This window comes from Mesocricetus auratus, unplaced genomic scaffold (assembly GCF_017639785.1).
Source record: "Mesocricetus auratus isolate SY011 unplaced genomic scaffold, BCM_Maur_2.0 Super-Scaffold_100054, whole genome shotgun sequence".
Taxonomy (NCBI): domain Eukaryota; kingdom Metazoa; phylum Chordata; class Mammalia; order Rodentia; family Cricetidae; genus Mesocricetus; species Mesocricetus auratus.
Genome location: NW_024429231.1, coordinates 2,615,517 through 2,642,945, shown reverse-complemented (window position 1 = coordinate 2,642,945; position 27,429 = coordinate 2,615,517). Strand labels below are relative to the sequence as shown.

General features: G+C 53.2%; 1 protein-coding gene across 3 annotated transcripts; it reads left to right on the top strand.

The window, feature by feature from the left end:
• Positions 1–27,229, top strand: Sult2b1 (sulfotransferase family 2B member 1). Of its 3 annotated transcripts, none has more exons than XM_021235697.2 (7): positions 1–143; positions 16,749–16,891; positions 21,533–21,741; positions 22,413–22,539; positions 22,852–22,946; positions 25,820–26,000; positions 27,014–27,229. In XM_021235697.2, exons 1-7 carry the CDS (start codon positions 82–84, stop codon positions 27,214–27,216), a joined length of 1,020 nt encoding a protein of 339 aa, XP_021091356.1. In that variant the 5' UTR covers positions 1–81; the 3' UTR covers positions 27,217–27,229. The 3 variants fall into 3 exon arrangements, with proteins under 3 accessions (XP_021091356.1, XP_040591955.1, XP_012979621.1); XM_040736021.1 differs by lacking the exon at positions 1–143 and adding an exon at positions 9,602–9,972; XM_013124167.3 differs by lacking the exon at positions 1–143 and adding an exon at positions 9,611–9,901.
• Positions 27,230–27,429: the final 200 nt, after the last annotated feature.

The following is a 27,429-nucleotide window of genomic DNA, read 5'->3' as shown; positions in this document are numbered from 1 at the left end:
AGGCACCTGGCACTGGCGGGCGCGGCAGACGCTGCGCACCTGGCCAGGACGCCAGCCGGGCTACCTCCTACCCTGCCCGCCATGGACGGGCCACAGCCCCCGGCCCTGTGGGGCGCGTACGAGAACCGTATCTCCGAAATTAGGTGAGGCAGTGTGCTGGGGAGGATGGGGACAGGCCCTGGCCAGGGCGGGACCCCCACTGGGTTCAGTCCTGGGATGCTTCTCTCAAGCTCTGGTTGTTCTGTCGAGGGGAGGGGAGCAGGGCCTTTACTAACCTAAACTGGTTAAGGGGAACTGGGATCCTGGTCCCCAGCAGTGCAAAAGTCCAGGGCTGTTGAACCCTACACCAGCTGGGAGCCCCAATAAAGCTCACTTCTCGTGTGTCTGCTCCATCTGAGAGACATCAGGGAGCATGGGATGCTGGCAGACGGGGAAATGGGTCTCGGATGCCAAGAGAGCTGAGGGAGTGTGGGGCGATCTCTCATGCACTGAGTGCCCATAGCTCCTGTTTCTGGAGGTGAGTCAGACACTCTAAGAGAACTCACTTAGCAGATGGAGAAACTGAGGCTGGACCGAAGTGTCCTGATCACAGAGCCTTTGAACCCACTCCATACTCCTCCCCTTGGCTTCGATTCGGCTAAGCAAGCAGGAACCCAGAAAGGATTTGCAGCTCCTCACAGATTACACAGTGAGGCACCGACCTCATCATCAACTCTTTTTTACACTCTTAAAGTCAGGATTCTTCAGCCCTCCCGGAGCCCCCCCTGGTACCCCGAGCTGTGTGTGTGTGGGGTTCTTCAGCCCTCCAGGGACCCCCTGGTACCCTGAGCTGTGTGTGTGTGGGGTTCTTCAGCCCTCCCGGGGCCCCCCTGGTACCCCGAGCTGTGTGTGTGGGGGTGCAGGTAAGTCCTGTCCCCACCCCGGCTGCTTCACAGGAACATGGTTCTGTTCCAAGTCCTCCCTTCCCCTGCCTCAGTCAAGAGCCGGGGTGTGGAGAGGGGACCCAGACTCCAGTACCCAGGTGGTTGAATCTGATTGCTGTGTGACCTAGACAATCGTCCTAGCCTCTCTGGGCCCCTCAGCCTTGGGCGACACACTCTTCTCAGCCCTCGCCCGACCTGGCACCTTTTCCTGCGCTCTGCGCAGTGGGGCCACCAAGTCCCTGGAATGAATGAGTGTCAGTCACTAGCTCTCTCTGTGTTACCACTCTGGATGTGGGCTGCAGTTCTTCTGCCTGTGGTCCCCTGGCCCTGCTCTTCACTTTCCCTGGTGTCTCCACGGCCTGTCAATCCCCACAGGACTCTTCACATGGCCCACCGTCTCCCTCTGGAGCCTCTCCCCTGCCTCCAACCCCAGCGGTCAAAGAGCTGCCTCACCCATCCTGCCAGCCAGGATGAGACTGCTTAGCGCCCAGGCCCCTCCAGGCCCCAACCCCACCCGCCACGCTCTCCTCCCCTCCTACATTCCATTCACCCCACGACTTCAGGTCCCTGGTCACACCCCACTCTTCCCTGCCCCGGTGCCTTTGCACATCCAGTTTCCTTCCCCCCTCTGTAGAAACGTCCAGAAAGCTCATTTCTTTTTTTTTTTTTCTTTTTTTTTTTCTTTTTGGTTTTTCGAGTCAGGGTTTCTCTGTATTGTTTTGGAGGCTGTCCTCGAACTCGCTCTGTAGACCAGGCTGTCCTCGAACTCACAGAGATCCACCTGCTTCTGCCTCCCGAGTGCTGGGATTAAAAGTGTGCGCCACCAACGCCCGGCTCAGAAAGCTCATTTCTAAGCCCCAGGTCCACCACTGTCCCCTGCTCTAGTGTCCTCTGTGGCTCCCTAGTGCCCAGGGCAATGGCCTCCAAAGCTGTTTTAAGGGTTAGAAATGTTTTGTTCAGAAGGAATTTCCTGAGCCAAAATAAGCCAGATGGATCTGGTTTGAGGTGGAAGCGGGTGTGGGCCCCTCATCTGCCCCCCACATCCCAGGTCTCCTCTCCCACAGTGCCCCCCCCCCGCGCCCACAGCCCACCTCTGGGCCCATGTGCTTCCTCCTCCTCCTCCCCTGGCGATTTTCACTCTCTTTTGTTGGCCAAACTCTGCTGCTCAGGGTTGAAGATGTAGTTTTGAATTTGAAACCTCAGCTATTAATGCTTCCTGGAGGAGAGAGGGAGTGGCCGGCCCACAAAACCCAGATTGCCATGGTCCATCTTCAGAACTACCTGTCCCGGGCACCACGGCAGCCTGTCATGGCCAGGGAGAGGTGTAGGAAACTCCTGAGGACGACGGCCAGGAATGAATGAATGAATGAATGAATGAATGGAAGAATGAGGTTAGGAAACCTTTGATCTTGGGGTGAGTCAGGACTGCAGGAGGGACCAGGCGTGGTGGGCAGAGGGGCATCAGCAGAATCCCATAGGGCGAAGAGCAGCGCCTCACCCTACTACGCCCCAGAGGCAACGAATGATTCCATTTCTAAGCCTCCTAAACAAGAACAGGTGAGCCACGATCTGTTCTAGATTATGGGTCATGTGATGCCAACTGCCCAGGACTTAATTTGGACGAAGGGACAGTCAGCAAGATGCAGCCCTTGGAATAGTTTAGATAATGGGGTTGGTTGTGCTTTATATGGAAGAGGCCTCACAGCCTCGCGTGGGTCTGGAGCACTGAAAAGGACCGAACAAGCCTGGGGGCGTGGCTGGAGCCTGGGGCGTGGCTGGAGCCTGGGGGCGTGGCTGGGGTTGTGCCACAGCAATCAGGTATGCATCCCAGCACCCTGGGGAAGGGGCTTGAAGACTTGGCTGCAGAGTGAGTTCGAGACCAGGACAGGCCACGGGCGAGGACCTTGTCCTTTAAAAAAGCAGGAGGAGGTGATAAGAGGAGAGAGAGGCAGGAAGTGGGCAGGGCAAAGTCAGGCAGCAGGTGACAGAACCACTGTGCCAAGGAGCCCAGGTTCCCGTCCATGCTAGCAGCCTGTCTATTGTTTAAGTTAATCCTCCTGATGGCCTGCCCAGGTGAGGTGAATGACTGAATATCAGCATCCCACCCAAGAGGTGAGATGAATGACCAGATATCCGCATCCCACCCAAGAGGTGAGGTGAATGACCAGATATCCGCATCCCACCCAAGAGGTGAGGTGAATGACCAGATATCCGCATCCCACCCAAGAGGTGAGACCCTGAGAAACTAAGAGGATTGCCTCAGGTCACCCAGATGCAAGTAGTGTGAAGCCAGGATCTCTGGGGAGTCCTCACACCCTCCGGAGAGGGTCGAGGGTCGAGGGTCGAGGACAGAGGCTCAGAGAAGCGGCTGACTTGTGTGCCTGGGTGTAGAGAGCTCTTCCCTCCCAGTATCCCTGTGTGTGCTTTATTTCTTTCTGGTGCTGGGTATTGAACATTGGGCCCCACAGATGCTACCCAAGTTCTCACTGAGGAATTCTAGACAGGGGCTCTACTGCTGAGCCAAGCCACCAGCCTTCCCTTTACTTCACAAAAATTTTATTATGTATCTTTCTTCCTTTATACACATGCATGGGCTTGTGACTGTCACTGCACACATATGGAGGTCAGAGGACAACTCTGCGGGGTTGGGTCTCTCCTTCCATCATGCTGGTCGCAGGGATGGCCTCAGGTCCTTAGGCTGGCAGCGATGCCTCATCCATGGGGCCACTCCTATTGCCTTTCTACTTTTTGTCTGGGGACATAGTCTTGCTAAGATATCCATGATGGCCTTGAACTTGAGATCCTCTTGCCCCTACCTCTGGAATAGTTGGAATGTCAGGCCTTCCAGACAGTTTCTAACTCTAGTTTCCAGCTCAGCAGTGGGGAGATTTCACAGACTTTATAACGTGGAGCGTGGTTCTCTGCAATGATAGATAGGTTTTAGACAGTAAACACAACAGCAATGCCTACCTGGGGCTTGAGTGGGCAGAGCAGAGGCCCTTGTTAAGACGCAGGAGATGGCCGGGCGTTGGTGGCGCACGCCTTTAATCCCAGCACTCAGGAGGCAGAGGCAGGAGGATCTCTGTGAGTTCCAGGCTAGCCTGGTCTACAAAGTGAGTTCCAGGACAGCCAGGGCTACACAGAGAAACCCTGTCTGGGGTGGTGGGGAAGCAGGGGATGTTCATAGCCCACAAAGACCCAAGGCAATCCCCTCCGCCATGCCTTAGGGTCCTGAGGGGCCGCTGACAAGACAGGCTGGGAGTGGGAACCCCCAGTGTGTGGGGTCACACTAGCAGGAATGTGGGACCCAACAGGCGTTAGTGGCATCAAATGCTGAGGCAGCAAGGGGCATCCAAGTAGCATCAGGGTCAGAAACCTCGAGAGGGGATCAGAGTCAGGAAAGTCAGGACCAGGCACTCTGAGCTCAAAGGCCACCTGCCTAGCTGCTCATGCACCAGGCCCAGGGAGCTGCAGTGTCAATAAAGTGGGTGACAGCTGAGAGATCAGATTGCCACCCCACATGGAAGGGAACTGTCTGTTCTGAGGAGGGATTGTGTGAGGCTGTTGGTGTTCTTTTTCAAAGATTTGTTTATTTAATGTATTTCTGTGTCTGTGCGTGTTTGTGTGTCTGTGCCCACAGAGGTGTAGCTACAGGAAGTTGTGAGCTGCCCAGTGTGGGTGCTGGGAAAACCCCAGCCCCCTGAATGAGGCTTGGAGTGGTATGCATGTTAAAACACTGAGCCATCTCTCCAACCCCGGTTTTTGAGGCAGAATCTCATTTTACTCTGTAGCCCAGGCTAGCCTTGAACTCATGGCAGTCCTGCTCAGCCTCACATGTGCTGGGAAATAACAGCTGTAAGTCTTCATTCTTAGCTGGTTTGGAGATTTTTTTTCTCCTACTTCCTTTTCCAACTGCCACTGAGTCCTCCTGAGCCAGGAAATGTGTGTGTGGGGGAGCAGGTAGAGAAAGAGAAACTAGGAGTTCCCCAGCCAAGCCTGAGCCCAGAGTCCTGCTCACAGGCACACACACTCCTGTGTAACACACCTGCTGGACCTTCCTTCCTTCCCCTCTTTTGTCCAGGGTCTCTGGGGGCCCCCCTGGGTCTCCCCCCTCCCCCTCTCTCATTTGCTTGAGACAGGGTTTCTCTGTGTAGCCCTGGCTGTCCTGGAACTCACTCTGTAGACCAGGCTGACCTTGAACTCACAGAGATCCGCCTGCCTCCACCTCCCAAGGGCTAGGATTAAAGGTGTGAACCACCACCGTGCCTGCCTGGCTTTCTTTCTTTCTATCTGTCTGTCTTTATGTGTGTGTGTGTGTGTGTGTGTGTGTGTGTGTGTGTGTGTGTGTGTTTCTGAATGTGATTATGTATTGTGTGCACATGTATGTACTGGTAAACTCACCTGTGCATGTACATCATGTACATGTGACGGCTGGAGATGGGCATCTTATTCTATTACTGTCCACATTTTTCAATTGTTGTGTGTGTGTGTGTGTATGTGTGTGTGCACATGTGCTGCTATGTTTGTGCAGGTGCCATAGGATGCCAGAAGAGGGCGCCAGATCCCTTGGAGTGGAGTTATAGGCAGTTGTCATCTGCTTCACATGAGTTCTGGGATCCAAACTTGTATCCCTTGCAAGAGCACCAAGTGCTTTTACTGCTAAGCTGTCTCTCTAACTCCTCTACCTTATTTTGTGAGATACTGGAGCTCTCCATTTTGTCTAGATTGGTTGGTTAGAGAGTCCCAGAGATCTGTTTTCCTCTGCCCTACCACAGCACCAAGATACAGACAGACAGACACCACAGCACCAAGACACACACACCACAGCACTGAGATACACAACACACACACAGCCCTGAGATACACCACACACACACACACACACACACACACACACACACACACCACACACACCACACACACCACACACACCACACACACACACCACAGTGGCCATCTTCACATGGTGCATAGAATCTGAACCTACACGCTCATCCTTACACAGCAAGCACTGTCCCCGCAGGCCATCTCCCTAGCTCTAACCCTTTCCTTCCTAGTGCTGGGTTAGATGGGCTGGAGCCAGGCCTCTGTGGACATCACTCCGCTGAACCACACAGCAGCCCCCCACTAGGGGACTCTAGGCAGGGCATTGCCACTGAGTCATGCCTTCAGCTTTCCAACACCTCACTTATTTAGACTCAACATGAGCCCCCAGGTAAATGTTGCCTTGATGCCACAGCTAAACATAAGTGGAAGAGAAGGCTCACACCTGTCGTCTCAGTGTGTAGGAAGTGGAGGCAAAAGAATCCCTACAAGCTTGGGGTGGTGGCGCACGCCTTTAATCCCAGCACTACATAGCGAGTTCCAGGACAGCCTCCAAAGCAATACAGAGAAACCCTGTCTCGAGAAACAAAAAAAAAAAAAAAAAAAAAAAAAAAAGGAATCGCTAATCACTACAAGCCTGAGGCTAGCCTGGGCTACAGAGTGAGACCCTTTTTTTCTTTTTCTTTTTGTATTGTTTTGGAGGCTGCTTTGTAGACCAGGCTGGCCTCGAACTCCCGAGTGCTGGGATTAAAGGTGTGTGCCACCAACACCCCGGCCAAGACCCTGCCTTTAAAACAAAACAAACAAAAAACAAAACAAACACACAAACAAAAAGCGAAAAGCTTCACTGTAGGTGAGGTAGTTTCTCCTTTCCCACACTGAGCCTGAGACCTGCGGTATGTGTTTTCTCTGTCTGGTGACCGCTCAGGCAGCTGCGTGCCTGGGGAGAGATTCCTTTTCCATTTTGATCTCACCGTGGTCACAGCTGACAAGTCAGCTAGCAGGCCCTGGCTGTCCCCAGCCTGCTAACACAGCTCCCCACCTTCAGAGCTGACATCAAGTCAGTAACAGATGGAGGACAGCCTCCTTCCCCTGCCCCGGAGGTCATACCGTGAACACTCAGCAGCATGTGGCGGGTGGCTGGGTCTGCGTGAGGCTCAGTGCAGTAGAGGCACACAGAGGTTGGGCAGATGGGGGCGCATGTCAGAGAAGTGGGAAGTGCCCCAGGCAAGAGGCCGCTAGGAGCCTGGTGTGGTAGAGCGTGGAGCATTTGAGAACAGAGTGAGCCTGTCCAGAGCGGGTGGGGAGGAGGCCGCTCAAGCCCTTCAGGGAACTAAGGCCCCTCAACTGACGCCCATCTCCCAGCCTCTGTCCTCCTCTCTCAAATGCACCAGGAGGGGGCTGCATCTCAAGACCTAAATTAGGTATTGTGTGGTCAATCAGCTGCTGGGCATAAAAACACCATTTAAAATTATTTGTTTTAAGCTGGATGTGGTGGCACACGCCTTTAGTCCCAGCATTCAGGAGGCAAATGCAGGCGGATCTCTGTGAGTTTGAGGCCAGCCTGGTCTACAAACTGAGTTTCAGGCCAGCCAGAGTGGTTACACAGACGAACCCTGTCTTGAAAAACTAAGAACATTATATATATGTATTGTTTTGAAACAGGTTCTATAGCCCAGGGTGTCCATGAATTCAAAGTAATTCTCCTGTCTCAGTCTTCTGAGTATTGTGGTTGCAGGCCTGTGTGACCAGGCCCATGGCTATTCCATTTTATGTTAGATACTGGAGTACCCTCACATTCTGGAATCTATGCAGGCCTGAGGGCAACTTCTTTTGCAAACCTAGGAAGTATCAACCACCTTTGCCTGAGCAAAAACAGCCAGATACCAGGGAATAGCTAGTAGGATGGCATCAGAGTCCAGGACCAGTCTCATTCAGTATGGGGGAGGGGGAGGACACCAGAGCAGCAGTGGCCACTGAGGGGGCGCATGGGAAGCTACATGCGGCCTACAAAGTTCTGCCTCCTGACGGTGGCTGCCACAGGAGCTCCTGCCTCCTCGTCAAAATGTGCTTTGTCGGGTACCGTTCCTCAAATGGAATGCTTTTTTTTTTTTTTTTGGTTTTTCGAGACAGGGTTTCTCTGTGGCTTTGGAGGCTGTCCTGGAACTCACTTTGTAGACCAGGCTGGCCTCGAACTCACAGAGATCCGCCTGCCTCTGCCTCCCGAGTGCTGGGATTAAAGGCGTGCGCCACCAATGCCCGGCTCATGAAATGCTTTTTAAGGAACAAGAGTGTAAAGTTTTTATTTCGTGTGTGTGGTGTTTCTCAGGCATGTATGATGTCTACACACACGTGCCTGGTGCCTATGGACGGCATAGACCCCACAGAACTGGAGTCACAGACAGCTGTGAGCCGCCACGTGCGTGCTGAGAACTGAGCCAGGTCCTCTGGAAAAGCAGCCAGTGCTCTTAACCGCTGAGTCTTTTTCCAGCCCCAGAAGGAAACTTTTAACTAAAAATAAGAACACAGCAGGAGTGGGCATGGTATTATTTGCATAGCATGAGCTAAAGCTGGGGCGTCACTCCATGGCAGAACCCTGCCTAGAATGTCCCAGTAAGGGCTGGGATGTGGCTCCGTGGTAGAGCTCTGCCCAACAGGAACCAGGTCCTGGGCTTAACCCTACCATTTGGGGGCGGTGGATTGGGGGGGTTAGATGGCATAGATGGACCTCAAAGTCTCCGTGTTACAGTCGCCGAACAGTGAACAAAGAGAAGAGTGAGATGCCAGGTGTGCGATCAGTCAGGCTGGGAGAGTAGGAGCAAGAGGAGTCCCAGAGCAGCATGGAACACGCGCACGCGCGCGCACACACACACACACACACACACACACACACGCACACGCACGCACACACTCTCGAAAATGCACACACATGCACACACATATGCTCACACACACACACACACACACACACACACACACACACACACACGTCTTTCCTGATACTCACATGGCAATGGGCTCACATGGCAATGACCTCGACAGTTCCCCACTCATGAATAAATGGTTACAGATAGGTGTGTGTGTGTGTCTGTCTGTGTGTGTGTGTGTGTGTGTGTGTGTGTGTGTGTGCATGTGATCCACAGCTAGAAATAAACTTTGCTCTGGGTAGCACTAGGATTGAGCTCTGCTGCCAGGCCAGCGCTTACCATCTCCTTTCACTATTTTTTTTTTGAGGCAGGGTCTCTCTATGTACACCAGCGTGGCCTAGAATCCTCAGAGATCCACCCTCTGTGCCTCCCAGGGGCTGGGATTAACGGTGTGCGCCACCACCAGACTTCTCTTCCTGTTTTGAGACAGGGTCTCGTTAAATTTCACGGGCTGACCTTGTAATCAAGATCCTCCTGCCTCAGCCTCCCAGGTGCTGGGGTGACAAGCCTGTCCCACCGGACCCAACTTCCTGGGTGCATTTTAAGCTGAAGCTGCGCACCAGGACTTTTGACCCCTGCACATTCTGGGCTGCGGATTACTAGAGTTCAGTTTGTTTCTGGTTTCTTTAAAGCAAATGTTTGTGTGTGGTAAATTTCAGAAATGTAATGGATGCCAGCTGAGGGTACTGTCAATATGGAAACATGCCGGGCGTGGTAGTTAGCACCCAGGAGGCGGGGCCGTCGGATCTCTGAGTTGGAGGCCAGCCTGGTCTACTCAGAGAAACCCAGTGTAGGGGTGGGGGCGGGGGCGGGGGAGATGGAAGTGTCTTTGGGGAGCTGGGTGCAACATTTCCTGAGCACTCATTTCCCTCCTGGCTTCTGGTTCCTCAGGGCTGCAGTCAGCATCTTTGTCTCTCACTGGGTTCAAGGTCACCTGTGTATCCGGAACATCTCAGGGGTGGGAGGGAGACTTGTTTGTTCATCTAACAGATGCACGAAGTACTGCCCTCACCCTGCTCTCCCTGGTTCCTGAGAGTAGAAAGCCATCCCAGTTTCCTTACCGGGGGGAAGAGGCACGGAAAGAAGGAAACACACAAAGAAACCAAGTACTAAGTGGTGGCCCGCAGAGCAGCGGAACGAAGGGCCTGGGCTGGGATGCGGCTGGGAACGAAGGTCCAGCGAGGTTACGCGAGCGCGCGCGCGGCTTTCCCCTGGCGCTGGCTAAAGGTGAGTCCTGCTGCCGAGTGGACTTGGGGACCTGGCAGCGATGCGCTCTCCATGCAGAGGCCAGCGTGGAGGTGAGCAGGGGTGTGGGGAAGGGCAGCCTGGCAGGCCAAGCCTGGGCGGCTGGAATGCTACCTGACTGGGGCTGGCCCAGGCTGGGGGCCTCTGGTGAGGTGACCCCAACACGAGTCAGCAGGACAGTCTGGCGGCTGAGACAGTGGGGACTGGCTGGGCGGGGCTGCGGCCTGCCACACGCCAGAGTCCGAGTGAGCATCCTCATGTCCTCAGAGGGGCGCCTCTGACCGCGGGACCAAACGGAAATGTCCTGTTCCAGAGCTCCCTGCTTGAGATGAGTCCCCCACCCCCTCCGCCTGCTCTCCTCCTCTCCCTCCTCCTCTCCCTCCTCCTCTCCCTCCTCCTCTCTCTCCTCCTCACCCTCCTCCTCTCCCTGTTCTCCCTCCTCTCCCTGTTCTCCCTCCTCTCCCTTCTCCCTCCTCCTCTCCCTCCTCCTCTCCCTCTTCCCCTTCCTCCTCTCCCTCCTCCCCCTTCTATTTCCTCCTCTTCTTTCTCTCTTCTTCCTTCCTCTTTTCTCCCACTTCCTTTATCATGAGACATGATCCAGAAACTAGCTCTTGTAGACCAGGCTGGCCTCAGACTCACAGAGATCCGCCTGCCTCTACCTCCCGAGTGCTGGGATTAAAGGCGTGCGCCACCACCGCCCAGCTCCAAATGTTTTGTTTCTCTTGGATTAACACCCAAGAGGAAGCAATTGTGCTTTATAACCTTGATTATGTAAGGATACTTCATCCAGGTATCGTAACTATAAGATAACATTGGTCAGCTTTGTGAAGCTAATGTGGTGGGGTTGGGGACAGTTATGACCAGTGCACCTCTGAACTGCCTGGGCCAATTTTGTGTCTCCCTAATTTGTTGGGTTCAAATCTGCTCTGGCCCCCTTGGCTGTGTGACATTAGCCAGGTAGCTCCGCCTCTCTGAACCTCCATCATCTCTCCTAAGTCAGGGATCATCAGAAGCCTCATGGAGTTGCTGCCTGAATCCACAAGGTCAGGGAGGACTGTGAGGTAAAAATCCTTTCCTTCAGTGACGCAAATGCTCTCTCCCCAGTGCAGGCAGTTCTAGAAGTATTTTGGAGACGTTAACCAAAACAGATAGACCAAAAATAAATGATTGTTGAGGCTGGAGAGATGGCTTAGCCATAACAGCACTGGCTGCTCTTGCGCAGGACCTAGCTTCAATTCTCAGCACCACGTGGCAGCTCAGAACTGTCAGAACTCCGTTTCTGTCGTCTGTACGGCCTCTGCAGCCACTGCCTGTGGTACACAGACACACGAAGGCAAAACACCCACGCATATAATATAAACAAATTAATCTAAAGAAGTGTTTTCACTGGACAAAGAAGGTAGCCAGGATACAAAGCTTGATTACGTCTATTCAGTATCTGAAGACCTAAACAACCCAGAATCCAAACACTTTTAGTGCTGGCATGGCACCACGGGTAGAAGGTGGCATGCCTGACCTCAGAGAACCAGTCAGAGCCAAAACATGGCGCACCAAAAACGTCAGATGAAAAGCCTTTGGGGCTGGGAAAGTGTGTGGGAAGCGTCTGTGAACTGTTTAGACTCGGGCCTCTTTCTCAAGGCTTCTCCGTGTGCGTATGCAGCTATTCCAAAATACAAAACTGAGCCTCTCTGAGCCCTGGGTTTTAGGTGAGATGAGGCAATATTCAGCCTGAGCTGTGTGAACTAAGGCAACCCAGGTGTGTGTGTGTGTGTGTGTGTGTGTGTGTGTGTGTGTGTGTGTGTGTGCACGCTGATGGCCCATTGTCCACAGGGTGTCCTCGATGATGAGGCTCAGTGACATCATGACAGATTTACCTGGGGAGGGCAAGAATCTGTAGAGGAAGGTGAGGGTACAGCCTGTGCAGAACCCTACAGCAGGGTTGACTCAGAATACGGGAAGAGCAAAGCCAGTGTGTTGTGTCAGCAGAGGGGACGGCACAGAGGGACAGGGTAGATGGGTGTCTTCCTTTCAGTAAGATGCGCTGCAGGTTTGAGCATGGGAAGGGCAGAAGCACCTGGTCCTCGGTGGGTCCCCTCCTGCTGGTGCGGAGTGACTGTGGCCTTAGTGGAGACAGGATTATAAACGTGTGATGGCTACAGTAGTCGGGGCTAAGGGCGATGGTGACTTTTCCTCCTTCCGCCCGTCTCCTGGCATGGAAAGCTGTCTAAACTCAGCCCTTCCTTGTCTACCATGGGGGCCGAGCTGGCTGCTTTGTGAGGATGAGCTCTCATCACCTGCAGTGCTAATGTGGAGAGACATGCCTGTGAGTGTGAGGAAACCACAAGACATGAACCCAGAGAGGCTGTGTGAGCTTAGGAGCAGCAGGGTTAGAGAGATGGACTCCGCAGAGCCGAGCAGCCGGGTGGAGGCCAGAGCTGGCATGAAGGTGGGGATGAGGAAGAGGGCATGGAGGAGCCCGCAGGAGGGTCGAGGGACTCTGGAATCTCAGCGTTCCTCCCCTGGTGACGTCTCTACGGTATCCAGGGCTGATGGCACAGGCAGGGGGGGGGACACAAGTGCTCTGGGCCTGTCTTTCACTCTGTCCTTCATTTAGTCACTCCTTTGTCTCAATTCTGTGCTTTGGTTCATTTTCTCAATCAGTTCTCTCGGGTGGTCTTTCATCCACCCATCCATCTATCCACCAATCCATCCACCCATCCACCCACCCACCCATCCATCCACCCACCCATCCATCTACACATCCATCCACCCACCCATCCATCCATCCATCCACCCATCCATCCACCCATCCACCCATCCATCCATCCATCATCCATCCATCATCCATCCATCATCCATCCATCCACCCATCCACCCATCCATCCATCCATCATCCATCCATCCACCCATCCATCCAGCCATCCACCCATCCATCCATCCATCCACCCATCCACCCATCCATCCACCCATCCACCCATCCATCCTTCCATCCATCCATCCACCCATCCATCTATCCATCCATCCATCCATCCACCCATCCATCTATCCATCCATCCATCCATCCTTCCATCCACCCATCCATCCTTCCATCCATCCATCCACCCATCCATCCTTCCATCCATCCATCCACCCATCCATCCACCCATCCATCCATCCATCCATCCATCCATCCATCCATCCTTCCATCCACCCATCCATCCAGCCATCCATCCATCCATCCATCCATCCACCCATCCATCCATCCATCCATCCATCCATCCATCCATCCATCCATCCATTCTCTCCCTCATTCATTTGATTCACTTGTCACCATCTCCTCTCTCACTCATCCATTCACTCACACACGACTTGGAGCCGGGCGTTGGTGGCGCACGCCTTTAATCCCAGCACTCGGGAGGCAGAGGCAGGCGGATCTCTGTGAGTTCAAGGCCAGCCTGGTCTACAGAACGAGTTCCAGGACAGCCTCCAAAGCCACAGAGAAACCCTGTCTCAAAAAACCAAAAAAAAAAAAAAAAAAACCAGTACAGAGAAACCCTGTCTTGGGAAAACAAACAAGCAAACAAACAAAAATGACTTGGGTGTCAGCAGCCTGAGCCCTGGCTGCTTGGCCTCTTGGTACGAGAGCTGCATTCAGAGGTTTTTTTTTTTTTTTTTTTTTGGTTTTACGAGACAGGGTTTCTCTGTATTGTTTTGGAGGCTGTCCTGGAACTCGTTTTGTAGACCAGAATGGCCTCAAACTCACAGAGATCTGCCTGTCTCTGCCTCCCGAGTGCTGGGATTAAAGGCGTGCGCCACCACCGCCTGGCTGAGTTTTGTTTTTTTAACCAGTGGTGCAGTGGCCAAGGTGTCCACATTAATTTACTTAGTCAGCCAGGAATCATTTCAGGGTGCCTAAGGGCACAAGATTCTTCTCTGAAGGTGACTCAGTTTCCCTCTCCTGTAATGGGAAATAAATAGCTCTCTCAAGGAGCTCTTGAGATCAAAGACTATAAATCATACTTGGGGCTACTGAGCGTCTCTTAAGAGCCTAGTATTTAAGATATACAAGCCCGTATATCCTCAGTAGGAGTGAAGGCTTGGAACAGTGATTATTACTGTCCGTGTGTGGAAACTGAGGCTCAAGGCGGCGGCGAGGCAGGTTAGACAAAACCATGGGCAGGCATCCATCAGCCTGGTAACTGTTGATCTCACTGCTCCCGCTTGCTGAGCCAAATCTACCTGGTAACTGGTGACATCACGCATCCTACCCTTAGGCTCAACTATAGAAAAGTGATAAGACCACTGGGCAGATGAAGTCTGTAAAGAATTCACAACTTGCTGGGTGTTGGTGGCTCACGCCTTTAATCCCAGCACTGGGAAGGCAGAGGCAGGCGGATCTCTGTGAGTTTGAGGCCATTCTGGTCTACAAAACGAGTTCCAGGACAGCCTCCAAAACAATACAGAGAAACCCTGTCTCGAAAAACCAAAAAAAAAAAAAAAAAATCACAACTTACTGAAGGTACGTTGCCTTGCTAGCTGGCCTGAGCAGGGCCTCAATGTTGCTAATCCACTGTTGTGTAAAATGACTGTTTTAGCTTAGGTTTATGGGATGCGAGCTTCAAGCCAGGCTGCCAGGCTGCCCGATGACTGCTTACAGCCTCCTGCAGTCCTCTGTGAAATTTAACCAACGGTGACGCAACACTTTCTCCATGTTAGACAGCGGCTTGGGCACTTTACAAAATGCTACAAGGCAGCAGTTATTATGCCCATATATGTATCAAAAAACTAAGTCACAGAGAGCTTCCCATGGCGAGGACTCCTGAATGTGTTTCTGAGTTTCACCTATGTGTTCAGAATCAAACTCTCAGCACCAACATCATCAGCACCATTGTTGTTCCTGCTCTCGGGATGGAATCCAGGGCCTCATGACAAACCACACAGCCGTGCCCACCCTTCACCCTGGGAAAGAGCTCTACTGCTGAGCCAACCCCAGCCCCTCGCTGGGGATTTTCCATTCCACGGCCTCGAACTCACAGAGATCCACCTGTCTCAGCTTCCCAAGTGCTGGGATTAAAGGCGAGCGCCACCACCGCCCGGCCCAAACTTTCTTTTTTTTAAGGCATATTTAATTGTGTTTATGTGCATGTGGTCTCCGTGTGTGTCTGTATGGGTACCTATGAAGGCTGGAAGAGGGCATCGGATGGTATCACAGGCGTCGCTTTATGTAGGTACTAGAATCAGAACTTGAGTTTTCTGAAATAGCTGTAAGTACTCCTAGCCACTGAGTCAAAAACTCCCCAGCTCCTTTTTTTGAGGGGGGGCAGGGGGACTTGAGACAGGGTTTATACTGTGTTGCCTTGGTTGCCCGAAACTCCTGTAGATCAGGTTGGCCTTGAACTCACAGAGATCCTCCTGCCTCTGCCTCCCAATGCTGGGACTAAAAGCGTGCGCCACCCAGCAGCTTCTTATTTTTTGAGACTGGACCTCTCTGTGCTTTTGGAGCTGGTCTTTGCTTTCTGTCCACCTGCCTCAGCTTCCTTTGTCTGGGGAACGACCAGCGTGGTCCACTGGTCTCACTCAAAGTGAGAGAGGTGTTGTAAGAGCAGCTGGTGACAGACACAGTTCTGGCCATCCTAACCTTCCTGGGTCTTTGGCCCCTCCCATTTTGAGAGGGACATTCACAGGGACCTGCAAAGGTGACATGCAGAGGACTTTAGTGGGAGACTGACGGCATTCAGTTACTGCGCAGTAGTGGAGTGCGGGAACCGCTCCCTCAGACAGAGTGCCACGAAACCAGAAACAGAAGCCAGGCCCTTGTAACCCGTGTCTGAGGATGCTTGGCTCCTATCAAGAGTCTGAAGCAGATGTAACCAAGAGCTGTTCTTATGAACTTTTAGTGGGTACTGTTCTTCAAAATTAAGCAATTTGCACCCAGGCGGTGGTGGCGCACGCCTTTAATCCCAGCACTTGGGAGGCAGAGACAGGCGGATCTCTGTGAGTTCGAGGCCAGGCTGGACCGACAGCCTCCAAAACAATACAGAGAAACCCTGTTTCGTAAAACCAAAAAAAAAAAAAAATCAATTTGCTGTAGTGTCTTTTTGTCCCCAAAATATGAATCCGAGCATCGTAGTTCAGTGACAGGACAAGAGGCTAATGGGCTAGCACCAAGACTCAAGCCCACTACTAGTAACTCATGAGATAAAATCCACATTCTAGATGAGCCTGGTGGCTCAGGTCTGCCATCCCAGTTACATAGGAGGCTGAGACCCAAGAACCAAAAGTTCAAGACTCTCTGGGGCAGCTTAGTGAGACCTTGTCTCCGACAAATTAATAGAGGATGGCTCATCCCGCACCATTCCGGAAGCCCTGGGTTCAGTTTTCTCTTTGGAGACGCAGTTCTTTGACTGCATAAATGCGTCATGGCTTTAGGAAAAGCAGCTAGATCGTTTTAGCTTCTCAGTGAGTCATTGTGGGTTTTCACATGGGCTCTGCAGCGTGGGCAGGGCACCTGCTACCTTTGGCTTGGGTTCCTCATTTGTAAAATGGCCTGGTCACGTGGCGTTGCCTTCCAGGGTTGGGATGCGGAGTAAACACGAGGAGAACACTTAGCTCTGTCTTACAGATGTGAAGTGCTCTGCCTCCTGCCAGCTGCTGGGCAAGTCGCTCCTGCTGTCTGTGCCCAGCTTTCTACACCCATAACATGAGGGTGATAGGCCTGACGTCCCGGGTGTCTGTGCACGTTTCAGGTGGGCAGGCGAGGCCACGAGGCAGGACAGTGCCCACCAGGGTGCCGTGGAGGGCCTGCAGCCTGCTGCCCACCTCCTGGTTCACTGCCTTTCCTCTCTTACAGCCAGAAGCTGCAGGGCGAGTACTTCAGGTACAAAGGCATCCCCTTTCCAGTCGGCATGTACTCACCTGAGAGCCTCAGCCTGGCCGAGAACACTAACAACGTGCGCGATGAGGACATCTTCATTGTCACCTACCCCAAATCAGGTACATACGGTGCTTGCTTGGGCTCAGGGATGAAGTGGGGAAGAAAAGGAGGACCCTCCAAAACTGGGACTTTGTCCTCTGCTGGAAGCACCTTCCTGTGCTCCAACCACTAACTCCCTGTCCCAGGCAGACTCTGAAACCTGGCCAACCCCCTCCCTCCAGGGCTGCAACGGCACCCCCAGGCCTCCCCTGTCCCCTCCCTCCAGGCCTGCAACAGTGACCCCAGAACCCCCTGTCCCCTCCATCCAGGGCTGCAACAGTGACCCCAGACCCCCCTGTCCCCTCCCTCCAGGGCTGCAACAAAGCCCCCAGACCTCCCCTGTCCCCTCCAGGGCTGCAACAGTGACCCCAGACCACCCCTGTCCCCTGGGCATCACAGCACTGAGTGTTACCAGACCCTCCCTGTCCCGTCAGCACTCCCTGTTCCCTTGGCCACTGTGTGGTCTGGTGGGTACTTTCTTTTGTTGAAACAGGTTTTCATGTAGCTCAGGCTAGCCTTGAATCCCTGGCCCTCCCGTCTCAGTGTCTCAGGCTCTGGGCGGGTGGGTGTGTGCCACCAGGCACAGCCTCGCTGATGGAATCTCTGCTTTCTTGCTGGAAGGGTTATCTGGGGAAACTCCAAGAGCTTTGTCTGCATTGGACACTGCCGTGCTCTCTGAGCCTAGAGCCATGCCTGCTACCCAACATGTTTGTGGGGGGGGGCTCTTCCTCTCCACTCCATTCTGCACTCACATACAGACTGTCACTCGGTCTTCGTAGGAAGGACAGCCAGTGTTCTGGCGTTCTTTTTGTGGTTGGAAACACCCTGACCTGAAGCAGCGCAGGAAGAAAGAGCTTGTAATGCTTTACAATTCCAAGCCACAGACCATCGACGAGGGAAGTCAGACCAGGAATTCAATCAGGACTTGAAGCAGAACCAACCTTACCTGCTTGCCCCTGTGCTCAGCTAACTCTTTATAAAACCCAGGACCCTCTGCCCAGAGTGGGCTGGGCCCTTCTATGTCAATAGTAGTCAAGAATATGCCCACGGAAGCATAGGCCTTTGATCCCAGCACTGAGGATGCGGGGACAAGTGATCCTGAGACCAGCTTGGTGCAGGTAGCAAATTCCGGGCCAGCAGGGCTACATAGTGAGACCCTGTCTCAAGCAAATAAATAACGAATATAAAAAGAGAGAAAGAAAAGGAAAATACCCCCCCAGACAAGTCCTCAAACTGATCTGATCAAGGCAGTCCCCCACCGGAGAGCCTTGGGTAACCCTGGACTGTGCTGACAGCTGAGGCTCACTGGAGAATCTGGGTACAGTGGTGCATGTCTGTAATCCCAGCATGTGGAGGGAAATGAGAGGATCAGGGGTTAAAGGTCATCCGGAGCTACAGATTGGATTTGAAGCCAGCCCCAGGCACACAGACCCTGTCTTAAAAAAAAATCTTACTCACGCTACTGCAAGAGTGAACCTTACAGACACGTACTGGGAGAAATAACCCAGACACAAAAGGAATTAAATGTGGCCCTTAAAGTAGCTATGCTTGTAGGGAGAAACTGTGAGACAGAAATCGGTAACGGGGGCTTCATGAGGGGAGAAAGGAGGGTGTCTGTCTAACGATTACAATTTCTGTTTGGGAAAAGAACAAAGTTTAGGTGTCGACGGGGTGACGTTTCCAAAACAGCGTGGTTGCATGTATGTCGCCAAACGGAAATGCTTAGGATGGTGAGGTCTGCGTTTGTGTGTTTTCTAACACAAAGGGAAGGGACTTTATCTATGAGCTGGTCCCCGGAGGACAGGGAGACCACAGGCATGGAATAGCCCCCGCCCCCTGCAGGGAAGAAGACCCCCGGGCATCAGTGAATCGGGAGTGGGGCTTCCCTGCTCCTGTCTCAGGATTCACCCGAGAGGTGCTGAGATGCTCTGGTGGAGAACGTTTGTCATTGTCCATCCCCTGCGCTAGTGATGACATGCCAAAAGAGGTAGCTGCCTCTGAGAACAGTCGAACAATTAATGTTCCTCGGGCGCCCTCTGCTGGTGGCTGAGACCACGAGCAACACAAGGCCCAAGGCTACTGAGCCTTGGGCTCCTGGGCAGGGACAGGGCTCCTTGCTGAAACATGGCATTCAGATATAAGAGATAAGTTGGGCCTGGTGGCATAGGCCTGCTGTCTTTGCTGGACCAGGGACTGAGGAAGGAGGACCCCCAAGGCTGGCCCTGGACAGCTTAATGTGGTTTTTGTTTGTTTATTTTGGGTTTTGTTTCTTGGTGTAGCCCTGGCTGTCCTGGAACTCGCTCTGTAGACCAGGTTGGCCTCAAACTCACAGAGATCCACCTGCCTCTGCATCCTGAGTTCTGGGATTAAAGCTGTGAGCCACCACTGCTTAATGTGATCTTTGTGTGTCTCATGACAAGAAGTAAAAAGAAATGAAGATGTAGCTCAGCCTAGAATCCCCCAGTGAGGGGCTGGGGCGTGACTCAGTGGTAGAGCCCCTGCTTAACATTTCTTTTTTTTTTTAGATTTATTTATTTATAATGCATACAGTGTTCTGGCATGCAAGCCAGAGAGGGTATGAGATCTCATTATAGATGGTTGTGAGCCACCATGTGGTTGCTGGGAATTGAACTTAGGACCTTTCGAAGACCAGCCAGTGCTCTTAACCTTTGAGCCATCTCTCCAGTCCCCCTGCTTAGCATTTCTGAAACTCCAACTCAATCCCTCTTACTGCAGACAGACAAAAGATTAAAATAAAAAAAAACATAGAAATAAACGGCCAGGTGTAGTGGCTTTACTCCCAGTACCCAAGAGGCAGAAACAGGAAGATCTCTGAATCTGAGGTCAGCCTGGTTTGCATAGTGAGTTTCAGGACAGCCAGGGCTACACAGTGAGATCTTGAAAACAACTGTAACAAAAATAATCAGTTAAAAATAAGGATGATGAAATGTCTCACCATGTCAATGCACTTGACATGAGGCTGAAACCTGAATGTGAGTCCCAGGACCCACATAAAAGTCAAGCATGGTAGACAGCTTGTGCCTGTGACTTCAGTGCTCCGGGTAAAGACAAATCGATTCTGGGGATTCACGGGCGGCCAGTTAGGGGAGAGGGTAAGGTAGGAGACATGAGATTTTAGAAGAAGACAGAACGTTTTCCTCTGACCCCTACACATTCACAAGTGGGAAAATCTTCCCCAAGCACGCAGGCACCACACACACAGGAAGGCAGACTTTGCATGCAGTGTGCATTTGGTGGCTGAGTGAGGGGTTCCTGCTTGCTGGTTGGGCTGGAGTCATGCAGAGGAGAGGTAAGTGAAGGGGACACACACCAAGGCAGCAGTGTCCCCTCCCAAGACACCCGGATCTCCATGAGCAGCCAGTGCAGGGAACAGTCGCAGTTCTCCCAGAGCTGCAGTGACAGTCTTGTAGTTATTCTTATTTTATGCATATGCACGTTTTACTCACATGTATATGCACCATGTGAGCACATTGCCCACAGAGGCCAGAACACAGCCCCTGTCATAGTGTGTGTGTGTGTGTGTTCGCGTGTGTACCACAGAGTGAGTGGAGGTCAGAGAAGAACTTGTAGTAGTTTGTTCTCTGCTCCCACCATGAAAATCCTAGTGCTTGAACTCAGGTCGACTTGGCAGTAGTCCTCTGTGTCATCTTGCTGGCCCTAAGCCTTTTATTTCATTTAACTTTTTTTTTTTAATATTGTATTTCTTGCGTATACATTCTTCTGCCTGCAGGCCAGCAGAGGGCACCAGATCTCATTATAGATGATTGTTCTGAGCCACCATGTGGTTGCCGGGAATTGAACTCAGGACCTCTGGAAGAGCAGTCAGTGCTCTTAACCTCTGAGCCATCTCTCCAGCCCTTCATTTAACTTTTTAAAAATTTTATGCAGATGGGTCTTTTACATTTATGTGTGTGCACCATGTATGTGCAGTGCCCGCAGAGGCCAGAAGAGGGTGTCACATCCCCTGGCACGAGAGTAAGGAGTGGTTGTGAGCTGTCATGTAGATGCTGGGAATTGAACCTGGGTCTTCTGCAAGGGCAGCCAGTTCTCTTAACCACTGAGCCATCTCTCCATGAAGAACCACCATGACCATGCAACTCTAGTGAGGAAAACGTGTGATTGGAGCTGGCTTACAGCTTCATGGGGTCAGTCTATTGTCCTCATGGCAGGGAGCTCAGTGGCATGCAGGTAGCTGAGAGCTCTACATCCAGATCCTCAGGCAGCAGGAAGAGCGTGCCTCTGGGCCTGGCTTGAGCCTCTGAAACTTCAAAGCCCACCCGCAGTGACACAGTTCCTCCATCAAGGCCACACCTTCTAGACCTTTCAAATAGTGCCGCTCCCTGCAGACCAAACTTTCCAATGTATGAGCCTATGGTGCCATTCTTAATCGACCACCATACCCCTGTTTTGTTTTCTGAGACCAGGTTTCACACTGTAACCCAGACTGGCCTCAGATTCAAAGTGGTCTTCCAGCCTTAGCCTCCAGAGTGCCGGATGACAGTCGTATTCAGCACCTGGCTAGTTGTCCCCTGCCTTGCCTCCTGCTTTCCCAGCTGCTTTGCTGCCGTTGGGGGGGTGTTTCCATTCCTGCCCCTCGGCAGACCCTCTGCTGCCAGCTAACCGTTCTGTTCTCTTGGCAGGTACCAACTGGATGATTGAGATCCTCTGCTTAATCCTGAAAGATGGGGACCCCTCGTGGATCCATTCTGAGCCCATTTGGCAACGTGCGCCCTGGTGCGAGACCATCATAAGCGCCTTCAGCCTCCCAGACCGGCCCAGCCCCCGCCTCATGAGCTCCCACCTCCCCATTCAACTGTTCACAAAGGCCTTCTTCAGCTCCAAGGCCAAGGTGAAGGGGGTGGGCCGTGCGGAGGGTGAGACTGATCAGTGGAGTAGTTGCACCGTGAATACACACTTGAACATGTGACCTTTGAGAGACCACCTTTTAAAGGGGAGAGATTCTAGGCTAGATGCGGTAATGTGTGCCTGTCACCCCAGTGCTTGGGAAGCTGGAGCAGGAGGGTGGTCCTGATTTCCATCATCCTAGGCTACAGAACAATACCCTGTCGTCCCCCCCCAAAAAAAGCCAGGCAGTGGTGGTGCACACCTTTAACCCCAGCAGAGGCAGGCAGATCTCTGTGAGTTTGAGGCCAGCCTGGTCTACAGAGCAAGTTCCAGGACAGCCTCCAAAACAATACAGAGAAACCCAGTCTCGAAAAAACAAAACAAAACAAAAACAACAACAAAAAAGAGGCTTCAGTGTATAGCCCAGGCTGACCTTGAACTCACAGAGATCCACCTGCCTGTCTCCCTGTCAGTGTGTCTCATCATGATCTCTCTCGTCTTGACTTCCACCAAACTGGCTCAGAAACGGCCCCTCCCTGACTTCTGATGTGGCTGGAGGAAGCCCTGTCCCTTCGGATGTCCCACCCCACAGGGTCAGAAGAGGGGGAGCAGAGCAAGCGGCCTGGGGACGGGTTCTACTGTACTTGACACCTTCCCTACCCACTGTCTGCACAGGTGATTTACTTGGGCCGAAACCCCAGGGACGTCGTGGTCTCCCTCTATTATTATTCTAAGATTGCCGTGCAATTGAAGGATCCTGGCACGCCGGACCAGTTCCTTCAGGATTTCCTCAAAGGAGAAGGTGAGGACTGGGAAGGGGCAGTCAGGAAAGGGGAGAGACGGAAGAGGGGGAGACAGAGACGGGGAGAGATGGGAGAGGGGGATAGAGATGGAGGGAGGTGGAGGCTAGCAGAGATGAGGGAGGTGGAGGCTAGCTGAGGGGCGGACAGACAGCCAGGAGGCGGAGGAGCACAGCTATAGTTCCTGCTTGTCAGCGGAACGGATGGTGGCAGGGGGTAGGGCTGCACAGGCGGGGTCGGGAGGGTCTCTGACCCTGGCACAAAGGACACGGTGGCCTGGTCCATGTGGCCTCACACACCCTCCATGCCTGCAGTGCAGTTTGGCTCCTGGTTTGACCACATCAAGGGCTGGATCCGGATGCAGAGCCATGAGAACTTCCTGTTTATCACCTATGAGGAGCTGCAGCAGGTTGGTCTGGCCCTGGATGCCTGCCGTCCCTGTCCTGGGGAAACCAGACCTATGGCGGTCTGGGGGTGAGAAGTGGGTGACTCTAAGCGGATAGGGCAAGTCAAGTCACCATCAGATAGGATGGACACATAGACAGCGACAGACAAACAAGCAGCCAGGAGAGTCTGCAGCCGGAGCAGCCATTGCAAAGGCCCTGGGGAGGCCCCCACTCCTCTCTCCTCCATCTCTCTAAGTCCCATGTAGACCAAGTATCTGAGGATGACCTTGATCTTTTTTATTTTTTTCTTGATTTTTCAAAACAGGGTTTCTCTGTGGCTTTGGAGGCTGTCCTGGAACTCGCTCTTGTAGACCAGGCTGGCCTCGAACTCACGGAGATCCGCCTGCCTCTGCCTCCCAGTGCTGGGATTAAAGGCATGCACCACCAACGCCCGGCGACCTTGAACTTCTAATTCTCTTGTTTCCAACTCCTGAGATTGCAGGGGTGCACCACCATGCCTGGTTCATGCGGTGCCGGGCAGGGGCAAACCCAGCACTCCAGGGCTTTTTATTTACTTGTGTGTTGAGACAGGGTTCCTCCGTTTAGCCCTGGCTGTCCTGGAACTCATTCTGTAGACCTTCATCTCAAGAACTTCCTGACTCAGCTCCACCAAGTACTAATATTACAGGCACATTCTGTAGTTGTCACCTTTTTCAGCTTTGGGGATTGAACCCAGGCCTTGTGGACATTAGGCAAGTGCTCTACAAATGAGCCGTAACTCCAGGTCCTCGCTGGGAGATCCTAGGCGGGAATTCTACAGCCTTAGCCTTTGCAGTGTTTTTTATTTTAAGAGAGTCTTGGTAAGTTTCCCAGGCTGGCCTTGAACTGTCACTCCTCTCAGTCTCCAGAGTGATGGGAATGACAGGCTTGTGTTACCAGCTCTCACTTCTGGAGACACTTTGTAGTTACAGCTGTAGATTCTCAGCCACAGGGTATCTCCAAACCATCGAGAAGGCGACTCTGTGGGCAGCTGTGAGGAGTGTGCCTGGCTCTGGTGTGCTGTGCCTACCCCAAGCATGCCCCAGCCTCTTCTCAGGAAACACGAAACACTGTCTTGAAAAACAAGCCAGGCATGGTGGCGCACGCCTTTAATCCCAGCATTCGGGAGGCAGAGGCAGGCGGATCTCTGAGTTCAAGGCCAGCCTGGTCTACAACAGCCCAAGATACACAGAGAAACCTTATCTCAAATCCTGCCCTCCCAAAAAAGAAAAGAAAAACAACAAACAACAAATAAACAAAAGAGTTGGCAAGTCAACCCAGAGGGTAAAGCCACTTGCTACCAGGCCTGACAATCACTCTCCAGATGAGGAAGGAGACAACTGACCCCTGCCGTTTGTCTTCTGACCTCCACATGTGCACATAGACACACACACACACACACACACACACACACACACACACACACACACACACACACACACACAATGAATGTGATGAAAAAAAATTAAGTTTAAGCCGGGCGGTGGTGGCCCACGCCTTTAATCCTAGCACTTGGGAGGCAGAGGCAGGCGGATCTCTGTGAGACCAGCCTGATCTACAAGAGCTAGTTCCAGGACAGCCTCCAAAACCACAGAGAAACCCTGTCTCAAAAAAACAAAATAAGAAAAATGTAAGTATATATTATACATACATATTCACATAAAATAGCAATAGCCCATCCATTTTGAGCTGTGAAAATCGTAGTGTTTTTTTTTTTAGGTTCACCCTGGTAAGCCCTCACCACTGTTCCGAGGAAGAAATGTGTCTTAGCACTCTGGAGTGAGTTAGGTATTTTCCAAAGACACGCAGCAATTCCCTGCAGCCCCCATATTTTTTCCATCCTGATAATTTCTTCTGATGGAAAGTTCTGGAAAAGGTTTCAGCACCATGTCTCCCAACCTACATCCAATCAGGTTTTATTCTCCAAACCAAAAACTGGGCCATGGAGCCAAGCACAGCTTCTGGGCCACTCCTGGGGTGCATGGCGCCGCCCACATGTGTGTTTCTGGGACAGGCCTGTGGCTAGAGAAGAAAGGGTTATGAAACAGGAATGACCTGGAAAAGCAGGCTGCGGGCTATGCGCTGACCGGCTGTGCAGACGCTGCACGCCAAAGATGGCTGTGGGGTACAGAGGACCGTGGGGCTTGGGCCCGGGTCTGAGCCTCGGGGCTATGTGACTTTGGACGAGTATCTTGCTTTGCCAACTAGGCTCAAAGCGGGCGGCCGGAGCAGCACAAATGTGAATGAGGACTTGAGTCACAGCCTGGTAGTCCCGGCACTTGAGCCAAGTGTCACGAGGAAGGTGGCAATTGAGTTTATCAGTGGCAAAGAGCACACCACGAAACCCTGTGCTAAGACGAGGAGGGAGGAAAGTGTGAGAAGGAGGGGCTCACACCAAGCCACTCTGTCCCGGGAAGACTCTGCCCCGCATACTGGGGAGCCACTGAATCGGGGAACCAGGCAGGCTGGCGAGGGTCCGCAAGGGAGAGGGCGTGGCGTGGGCTAGGATGGGGACACAGAGATGAGAACATGGCAAAAAAAAAAAAGGGGGGCCATGACAGTTATCTGGGCTGAGGCAGATAGGGCAGGGTAAGCCCTGGAGACCAGGGCGGGGCATGCGGGGAGGGCTGGGCAGCCCCTCCCACACTGTCCGCTTCTGACATACAACAGGGTTCTCTGTAAGCTGCTGGGCTGACGTCTGCCCACCTACACTCTCCCCCCCCTGCAGAATCCTCAAGAATCCTGGAGGACAGGGAGGCCCAAAGCTTTGACTTGGAGATGGGGAAACTGAGACAAAGAGCCCCTCAGGCCACCAAAGTGGTCCCCACTCCACCGATTATTCCTCTTCCCACCCCAGGACCTGCGAGGCTCCGTGCAACGCCTCTGCGAGTTCCTGGGCCGGCCCCTGGGTGAAGAGGCCCTGAGCTCCGTGGTGGCCCACTCGGCTTTCGGGGCCATGAAGGCCAATACCATGTCCAACTACACACTGCTGCCTGCCAGCCTGCTGGACCACCGCCAGGGGGCGTTCCTGCGCAAAGGTACCACTGTGTGCTTCTAGGCAGTTCATAACTTTGATGGGCCTCCGTTTCCCCAGATGCCATACGGAACAGAGCGTACAGGGTCACCTAGACTAGTCTTCACTCTCCGCAAGAGTGTGCCTGCTTGCTAACCTGCCTCCATCTGGGCGTCCCCCTGGAACAAACCCCCCCCCCCCCCAGTGCATCCAGATCTCGGCTCCAACAGGAACCTTTGTATTAATGCAGAGTAATTGAGTATTTAGTCGGGCGTGGTGGTGCTCACTTACCAAACCAGCTACACGGAGTTGAGGCCAGCCTGGACTACCCTAGACTCCGTCTCCAAACAAAGCAGGGCACTATGGCAATACAGGATTCCCAGGTGGTCCAGGCTCGTCCTGGTCCAGTTGCCATGTGGTTTCATGTTCTAAATTCCAAGAATTGGGAATGGGGATATCTAAGGCATATCAGTGCCCTTTGGGGAACCTCCTGGCCTCACCAGAGGTGACATGACATGTAACTAAAATTCAACAAGCTCTTCGAAAGGGCCCTCTCCACACGGGCAAGAGGTAGACGCCAGCGCTCAGTGTGATATGACGGACCAGCCCTCAGGATTGCAGCTGGTGGGGACGCCTTGCTGAGACAGCTCAAAGGCCGTGGGGACCGCAAACCGGCACATGCGTGTTCAGAGTGCCCGGTGGGGGTGCTCTGGCCATCAAGCCACGGCTAGAGGCCGTGGTGGGTGTCTGAGGGGTGCTAGGGCGAGCGCGCCCTGTGCTGGCTCAGCAGCCCCTAGTGGAGGTGATACAGGTTGTAAAAGGGGTGTTTGGGTGCCAGAGGGAAGTGAGTTCCCCGAAGAGATCAGGGGCCAGAGGTCAAAGGGGCGGGGCTGACCAGGGTCCCCTGGATGTGAGGGAAGGAGGCAGTAAGCAGGGGGATCTGGTTAGGTGACACAGATGGTATAGTTGGTCATGGTGAGTGGAGGCAGAGGGGACACCCCTGCAGCTCCTCAGCGGTCCGTCCCCTGTCCCCTCCAGGCATCAGTGGTGACTGGAAGAACCACTTCACCGTGGCACAGAGCGAGGCCTTCGACCGTGTCTACCGTGAGCAGATGTGGGGACAACCACGCTTCCCCTGGGACATGTCCCCAGAGGACACCAGCCCCGATGGCCAACCTGACCCCGAGCCCAGCCCCAGCCCTGGCGCCTCTGATGACCCCGTCCCGGCACCCTCAGAGTAAACTTGTCACTCCACGTCCCCTCTCCTCCATGCTGCGGCGGCGGCGTCGGGCAGGGGGAGGTGCCGGTGGGCCAGTCGCACACCAGAATGCAGAGGTGACACTCACCTCTCGCCCCGTGCTCGGGGGGCAGAGGCGACGGGGTTGCAAATCCACGCTCAGTCTGGGTCACTCGGTGGCCATAGGAAAACAGCACAGCGGGGTGGGGAGGCGCTC